We start from the raw sequence: 8,533 nt of genomic DNA, 5'->3' as shown, positions 1-8,533 counted from the left end.
GGAACAACTTGATTTCATGGTTCAGCAAGAAGCAAAATTGTGTCTCATTGTCAACTGCTAAAGCTGAATATATTGCGGCTGGGAGTAGTTGCACTCAACTCATGTGGATGAAGCAAATGCTAAAGGTAGGGCTGCTCAAAATATCCGGCCCGAACCGGATCCGGCTTACCCGAGCCCAACCCAAGGCAAACGGGCGGTCCAACTCGGGTTCACGGTTTCACGGGTCATTATTACGGTTCCATGTGGGTTTAAACGGGCAGGTTCGGATTTGAAAAACCTAATCCATCGGAACCCGAACCCGCCCAAGAGATACTATTAATTTTTAATTCAAAACATGCAGTTGTCCCGCACTGTCACACTTGCAGTATTAATGACACACGCTTTTCCAAAGTCACAGGCTAGTAGGCTACCTCTTTGCAGCATTGTCTTTTCAAATGTCAGATTTACTCTTTTTAAATGCCAAAGAAAATTAAAAATCCACCATTAATAATTTATATTGGAGACTAAGATAAAATCCACGTCTTAGGAAACCAAGACCCACTTTGTTGCATAGAGTGGCGGTGGTTTATGTCAGTGGGAGAAACAAGGTGAATGAATACCCATGAATGGAAACTAAAAAGACGATGAGGATGTTGTGAGAAGTTGAGGTAGATCAGGTGATAATGAAGACCAAGACCAAGCAAAGGATGGATCATGGAGATGGAGTGCTACAATGGAGTAGTTGATGACGCTCACCGGAGGGGAACCAAACCATTACAACACCGCAGAAGATCTGGTGGCCGCAGCATGATATTGAGTGTTAGATCTGTGTAGTTGAAGCTTAGCGGAGGCAAACCATAGCATTGCCGCAGTAGGCGCTAGAGAGGATTGAAACTCCATGAACCTCACATCTTAGTTAGCACCATGGTGTCGTCCAATCTGCCATCATCTCCTTCTTTTTTCTTAAATTTTTCTGGGTAAAGGTTTGAGAAACTCATCTCCTCCAGATCCGATTGAACCCACCCGACTGACCCATTTACCCGCTTAACCCGAAACCCGCCAAATCGAAGCTGTGTTTGGGCGGAATCGGACCACAATATCATGCACTCGGTTTTGATCGGTTGGGAGGTTTTGAGCCCGAATCCGGCCGTAACCGACCGGTGCTCACCCCTAGCTAAAGGAGTATAAAGTCAAGCAAGATGTCATGACATTGTATTGTGACAATCCCAATGCTATTAATATTTCCAAGAATCCTATTCAACATAGTAGGACTAAGCACATTGACATCAGACATCATTTCATCAGAAATTTGGTAGAAGATAAAATTGTCACTTTGGAGCATGTTCCCACTGAAAAGCAATTGGCAGATATCTTCACCAAACCACTTGATGCTACCACCTTTGAGAAATTGAGAGGAAATCTTGGGATTTGCCTATTTGAAGAAGCATAGCAATTAACGCACGTTTTTGCTCTAACGGCTAGTTTTCTCGTAACTACCAATACTGCTGTTATGACATCATCATCAAGGTTGCTTCTTCATTACTCAACTGCTATATAATCATCCCCAACAGCCAAATTTCAATCTCACAACCGGTCGTGTTATTTGATTCCGTAACCTCTGTCCTTCCTTGCTCTCAATTTTTCATCAATTCTTTGAATTTGTTCACTTTGCACTATTTCTTCACCATGTCTCAAGTCTGAGGAAAGCAAGATCCTATCAAAGGCAAGATTGAGAAGACTTCTCTTGGAGTCAAAGTGATGGGTTTGAATGTGAATTCTTCCACTCAATCCAAGAAGGCTTCTGCAACGAAGGATTCAAGAACCCATGCCAGAAAGCACTACAAGTCGCGTACTAAAACCATGAATGTTCTTGAAGCACCTGCTTTTGAGGAAGTTTCCAATGAAGACACCTCTGCCAATGATGTGCCCGATGTTGAGGCATCTGTCTCTCACGCAGAAGCTTGTGTTCCTGATGTGCCTGAAAAGGAGATTTCACCATCTCAGGAATCTTCTTCTTCGTCCAAATATTTTGAATCAGAGAATGAAGCCCACCAGGATGTTTCTTCAGAGGAGTCTAGCAAAGCCCCACCGTCTATTCATGAAGTTTCAGATGCTGAAGACCCAAATGATGTGCCTATGGCAAGTGTTGCTCCAGGATGAAGAGGAGAAGAAGGGTTCCTGTTGAAGAAACCCCCTCTGTTTCACAGAAGAAGGCCAAATCCACTCCTGCCACCTACACATCAAGGCAAGTGGATATGAAGAGCAAGGGAAAACACAAGGTTGTGGAGTCTTCTGACAAGAAGGTGAAGAAGACTGCTGAGAAGAAGAAAAAGATTCCAAGGGTTGATCTGGAATCTGAGTCTGATATTGAAGCCGATGTCCAGGACATCCTGACTTCTGAGAAGAATAAATTTCTGGTAAGCGCATCCCTCGGGATGTTCCCTCTTTTCCTATTGATAATTTCTCTTTTCATGCTGCTGAGAATGTTCTCAAGTGGAAGTATGTTTGCAAGCGTCGAATTGCAAAGGAAAGGGGGATTGGCATTGATGTGCTTGAGTGTAAGGAAATTGTTGCTCTTATTGAGAGGGCTGGTCTGAGGAAGACAGTTCTGGATATTGGGAAGTGTTATGGGAGGCTAGTGAAGGAGTTCCTAGTCAATTTGTCTGATGATGTTGGTATTCCTGGAAGTGCTGAGTTCAGGAAAGTGTATGTGTGTGGAAGATGTGTAACCTTCTCCCCTGCTGTGATCAACCAAGCACTTGGAAGGAGTGCTGTGGAATTTGTAAAGGAGAGCTGTCTTTGGACTCTGTAGCCACGGAGCTTACTGCTGGGCAAGTGAAGAAATGGCCTACCAAGAAGCTTCTTACTACTGGTTCTCTGAGTGTTAAGTATGCCATCCTTAACAGGATTGGAGTGGTGAATTGGATTCCCTCTCACCATACTTCTACTATCTCTGCCATTCTGGCCAAACTAATCTACAGAATTGGGACTGAGATCCCCTTTCATTTTGGTTCACTGGTGTTTGCTCAAACCTTGAAGCATGCAGAGACTTGTGATGTGAAGCTGCCCATTTCATTCCCCTCTCTCCTAACTGCCATCATCCTGAAGCAGCATCCTGATATTCTCAGAATGGATGATGTGGCTGTATCCAAGGGTGCCTCAATCCCCTTGGATCATCGTTTGTTCCTGGACCCTCATGTCCTAGACATTGATATGCCATCCCGCAAGACATCCATTCCTGTTTTAGTGTCTGCCTCTGAAACTGTTGGTCAATCTGCAAGTGTACAGAATCTACCCGGTTTTAATTTATCGAACCACATGGAATTGGTATGAGAATTCAGTTTAAGCCTCGAGTTCACGGTAGGAAAGCGAGTAAAATTCAGTTTTAAGGTTGATTTCTAGGTGATTAATTAACAAGCAATTGAAATATAAGTGTGTGAGAACAATGGTGAGCATGCCTTGGGTTCTTGCTTAACTAATTCAGTTTTAGTCAACCTATTCTATCCACAAAACTCTGAGTCTCTCCTTGATGCTCTAGCCTAATTAATCATCTATCGAGGCCTCGCATAGACAATCCTCTCAAGTCAAAAGATAGGCACAATTCCTTGACAACCTAAACATTTGCTAAAGGCACTAAGCATGCAATTCAGGCCAACAAACCCCAAACTTTCCTCTATTCCTAGTAGCAAGCATAGAAGGGGTAATCCCACAACAAGTCCCTAATCTATAACAAACTTCTGTTCTATTATAGAAAAGCATAAAGCTAGTACGCGTTCAAGCTTAAAATATGAAGCAAAGATATGGGATTCAAGGGTTTACTCAGAGAATTCATGAATAGAAATAGGAATTAAGATTAAAACATCAAGAGTCTTACAAAGAACCCAAAGCAAGAGGGCTTTAGCCAAGCATGGCTATAGAACCCATACAAGAAAGAAAGGATAAAACCTGGAACATGGACTTGGAGAAAGCTTATCCTCAAGCTCCAGAGCCTAACCTTACTTCTAACTTATTTAGGAATGTATAGAAATGACAAAAGTTACAAAAGAAATGACAAAAAGCCTATTTATAGGCAAACAAGTCCAGTCTGGGCTCTCAAGCGCCAATTAAGCACGCCTGAGCGCCAATTCCAAGTGAAAAAAGTAGCTTTTGGAGGTAATTGGCGCTCAGGCACTCAACAGGAGCGCTCAGGCGCCAATTCCTCTCTAGCATGATATAAATAGCGAACCAATTGGCGCTCAGGCACTCTACACGAGCGCGTGAGCGCTCTCTACATGCTAGAAAGTCTCTTAAACTTCTTCTTTACTGCCCTTTAAGCCTCCCTTCAATTTTCCAAGCCTCTTGGCCTTCTTTCTTCAGCAGTTTCAGACCTGATTACTTAGGAACAAAGCAAGGAAAAATATCTAGGAACTCCAAGAGATTATTAGCATAAAAGACCCTTTATTCAAGTAGAAAAGATATGAAAGTCCTACACTTACTTAAAATGCAAGAAAGGTCCCCATAAAACTATAAAATTACCATAACAAAGTAAAAACACAAATAAAGATAAAAATGCATGAGAATGCATGAAACACTACATGAGACTCAACAAAAAGATTCAAAACAAACAAAGAAATGACCCTAAAAACACTACTAAACTAGGGTCATCACACCACTATACTTAGCGACAGCTCTCCCTCGAGCGTAAAGAACACTCGCTTGCCCTCAAGCGCAAGAAATGCTCCCAAAACAAGTGCTCAACAAGGAATACTTATCACAAAACCGGGGTACAAAGCAACCACAGTTGGTTCCAAGAGAAAGACCCAAAAACCTACTTCATGCATCTTTTGAAAAGAGAAGAGTGTAGAGTCCACTCATGGGAAGCATATAGATCTAAAATCCTAGGATGAGATATTGATTTAGTGCACTGAGCAAACAAGCAGTTCATAGGTTATGGATATCATTCACTCAAGAGCAACAGAGATCAAACATGCACAAATTCAAAGAGACTCCACAAGGGTTGTAATGTTTAGCTTGGTGATGTACAAGGTGGTTGGTCCCGAAGGAAGTCTAAAGCTTCAAGCATCTTGAGTGTGGTCATATTAGTAACCCCGGAGCTTTCAACAACAAACTTTTTAAGCACAAGTCTCTTGACCCCTTTTTCAACTTTCTTTTCTTATATTTTTTTTCTTTTTGCAACTTCAACTTGATTAGGAGTTTTTTTTTTTCTTTTTCTTTTTCTTCTTTTTTTTTACACTAGGGGCAAGAGACATTTCCAACTTTATTTAGCTCCAAAACAATTTAAAGACCATCAATTTCCCAAAATCCAACTTATCATCAATCCCAATCATTTAGCTAACAAAGAAATCTTCAATAGGCTCAAATGGGACAACTAGGGACAAATGTTCAAGCCAACAAACTCTGAGGCTCAAAAACCTACAAGTCTCAAGAATTGTACAAGTATCACAAAGCATGCAAAGAGTGAAATCAATACAGAACCAAGAAGTACAAGTGAGTCAGGATCCTCTAGAGAAAATTTATGGTGAAGGGCCTAAGATGGGCCCTTATGGACCCACACCAACTCTATCCTTAAGAAACACTTGGAATACCGAAGTCTCATCCTCTCTTCCCCAAAACATGCAATCACTCATCCCCAAAAGAAAATCCAAGTATTCACAAAAACATTTTCGAAAACCAGCACAAGTTAGAGAGCATAACTAAGGGCAAAAACATGTGAGTATAGGGAAGTAAAGACCCAAAAACGACTCTAACTACTATGCATGATCAAACAAAAAAAAAGGTTCTACAAAGAGAAAATATGCTAAAAATGCATGAATTAACTTAAAGGGAAGAGATACACCTCCTCTCCAAGTCAAGCACAGAGGCTATAGAACCGCCTCCCGCTATTCAGTTGCGTGCTCTCTCCTCCTGCAAAATGCAACAAACAAACAAGCAACATAAAACAAGACTTGGGTTGTCTCCTAAGCAGCCCTAAGTTATTGTCCTAGGTGGACTCTCCTTCCTTTGATGTTAGGAAGGAAATTCCTTACCATCAATCTTTCTTCCACATGTGCAAGGTAGGAAACTTGCACAAAACCTTTGGAACAATTCCTTCCAAGAGAGGGTATCATCTAAACCATCGTACCAAATCCTTGCTCCCCCTTTCAAGGAGTGAGGGAAGAGCTTAATCATGAGCTCATCACTAGTCCCACCTTCCATATTTACAAGGTGACTAGTTTGAGTGAATCGAGCCATGTGGTCTTGGAAATTCTCCTCTTTAGACCCCCCACACTTGTTTTCACTAACAAGCTTGATGAGAGCTTGGCTAAGCTCAACATCTTTTTCACTTACGTTGGGGGTCTCCTTTGAAGACCTGGACAAGCTTTTGATCATATCACAAATAAAATCATCATTAAGGTTAGTTTGTGAATTAGGATTGAAAACCGAAAATCTTACCTTGTCCTTACCAACTCGGAGGATGAGCTGACCCTTATCAACATCAATCTTAGCTCTGCCAGTGGCTAAGAAGGGTCAGTCAAGAATGAGAGGAATCTTTGCATCCTCCTCCATGTCCAGCACCACAAAGTCAACAGGGAATACATACATGTCCACCTTCAGTATAACATCTTCCACAATCCCATATGGTGTTTTTAGGGATCTATCCGCCATTTGTAAGGAGAGCATGGTCGGGGTGACCTCTCCTAAGTTCAGCATTCTAAACATGCTAAGCGGCATCAAGTTGATGCTCGCTCCCAAATCACACAAGGCTTCAACAACAGTCAACCCCTCAATCTCCACTGGGATAGTAAAACTCCCAGGATCCCTTCTCTTCTTAGGCATTTTTCTTTGCAAAATTGCACTACACTTCTCGGTCATCATGATAGTTTCATCAACTTCACTCAACTTCCTTCTCTTATTTAAAATGTCCTTCATGAACTTAGCATAGATAGGCATTTGTTCCAAAGCATCGGAAAAAAAAAGGGATATCGATATGGAGTTTCTTAAAAACATCCACAAATTTTGAAAACTTTTTATCCAAATTCTTTTTAGTCAATGCTTTAGGAAATGGAACCTTGCCAATTTCAGGAATAGGATCATTCATCACTCTAGTTTTAATTGGAAAACTCACTTCCTCCTCAACTATTTTCTCACTTTTTTCTCTCTATGCTTTCTTTTCTAACCCATTCAACACTCTACCACTTCTAGTAGTCATAGCAGAAGCACTTTCTTGTTCGGGATTGGGGATAGTATCGGAATGAAGTTTACCTTGAGGCCTTTCGGCTATTTTCTTGGCTAGCTGGCCAAATTGACTCTCCACGTTCTTGATAGCCGCATCTTGGTTCTTATAGTTGCTCACCGTGTAGTTGATGAAGCTCTCCAATAGTTCCTCTAAGCTCTTCTTGCCACCATTTTCACTAACTTGCTCTTGGTCTTGTTGAGATAGTCTAAAGCCTTGACCTCGGGAACCTTGATTAGCCATGGTGCAAAATTCACTAACATGAGGCCCTCCATGAGTCACACACTCCACTTTGGCTATTGTAGCACAAACCAAATTGGTCGCCTTTATGTGATTTTGAATCTCCGCCATTCGTTTGGAGAGTTGCTTGTTGGAGGCCAAGAGCTTGTCGTAAGCTTCAACTTCAAACATACTCCTTCGGGTTTGACGATCATTTTCAGAGTTCATGGCTCTCGCTGCCATCTTTTCTATCAAGTCATACCCCGCTTGTGGGGGAAGAGCATCGAACTCCCCATTAGAAGCCGAGTCCAAACCAAACCACCAAGAGTATTGTAGACCATCATAAAACGTTGCAACCAATTCAGCTTGGGTGAGATTGTGTTGAGGGCATTTCCTCAAGAGCTTCTTGAAGCGCTCCCAAGCTTTATAGAGATTCTCTTCAGCGGTTTGCACAAAAGTCATGATGTCTTTTTTTAGCTTCCTCAAAACAGCTCTTGGGAAGAACCTTGTTGTGAATTTTTCTGCTAAGTCTTCCCAAGTAGTGATACTCCCTTGAGGTTGTGAATTAAGCCATTCCTCCGCTACATCCTTCAAAGAAAATGGAAACAAGCTAAACCGAATTGCATCCGTCGGAACATTGTTCACCCGGTAAGTGTTGCAATTCCGGATGAATGTAACGCCCCAATTTCTCGAGTGTCACACAGTAACTAATCACGTGTATTTTCACAAAGAATTTTCACCGATTAATTAATTAATCTTTAATTAATGATAAAAGAACCAATTATTGTGAAACTTAACCCTTACAAAAATTCAATGCGGTATAATTAAAAACATATAATTCGGAATAGAAATAACTTCTTAATGAAAGTAAAACCATAATTTCAAGAGTGCAATAATAAATCCTTGGGCTAAAGCCCTACATCAAAAATCTCGACAGTAAAATAAAATAAATAATAGTCCGGTGCAAAACTCTCAGTCTCACTGCAAAGAATTCCTAGTCCTGATCCTGTTTCGGACTATCAGCTTCTGCTTCATGCGCCCTCTTCTTGGCCCGTTCCAGCATGATCACACTTTTCCGAGGTCCCACCCTGAAGCACTTGGGACAACCAGGAACGCGCTGCA

At 41.5% G+C, this 8,533-nt stretch overlaps 1 protein-coding gene and 1 non-coding gene across 2 annotated transcripts; both read left to right on the top strand.

Moving 5' to 3' along the window:
• The first annotated feature begins 2,135 nt into the window (after positions 1-2,135).
• LOC130744541 (uncharacterized) lies at positions 2,136-7,017 on the top strand. The gene is made up of 4 exons (XM_057596715.1): positions 2,136-2,396; positions 2,474-2,787; positions 2,886-3,261; positions 7,006-7,017. Exons 1-4 carry the CDS (start codon positions 2,136-2,138, stop codon positions 7,015-7,017), a joined length of 963 nt encoding a protein of 320 aa, XP_057452698.1.
• Positions 7,018-7,784: 767 nt separating this feature from the next.
• LOC130709590 (small nucleolar RNA R71) lies at positions 7,785-7,891 on the top strand. The gene has a single exon (XR_009010067.1). It is a non-coding gene; the product is annotated as a small nucleolar RNA R71 (small nucleolar RNA).
• The last annotated feature ends 642 nt before the right edge of the window (positions 7,892-8,533 follow it).

The sequence above is a fragment of the Lotus japonicus genome, chromosome 3, assembly GCF_012489685.1.
Source record: "Lotus japonicus ecotype B-129 chromosome 3, LjGifu_v1.2".
In the NCBI taxonomy this organism is placed as follows: Eukaryota; Viridiplantae; Streptophyta; class Magnoliopsida; order Fabales; family Fabaceae; genus Lotus; species Lotus japonicus.
Note: the sequence above shows the minus strand (reverse complement) of the source record. Positions and strands in the feature narration are given on the sequence as shown.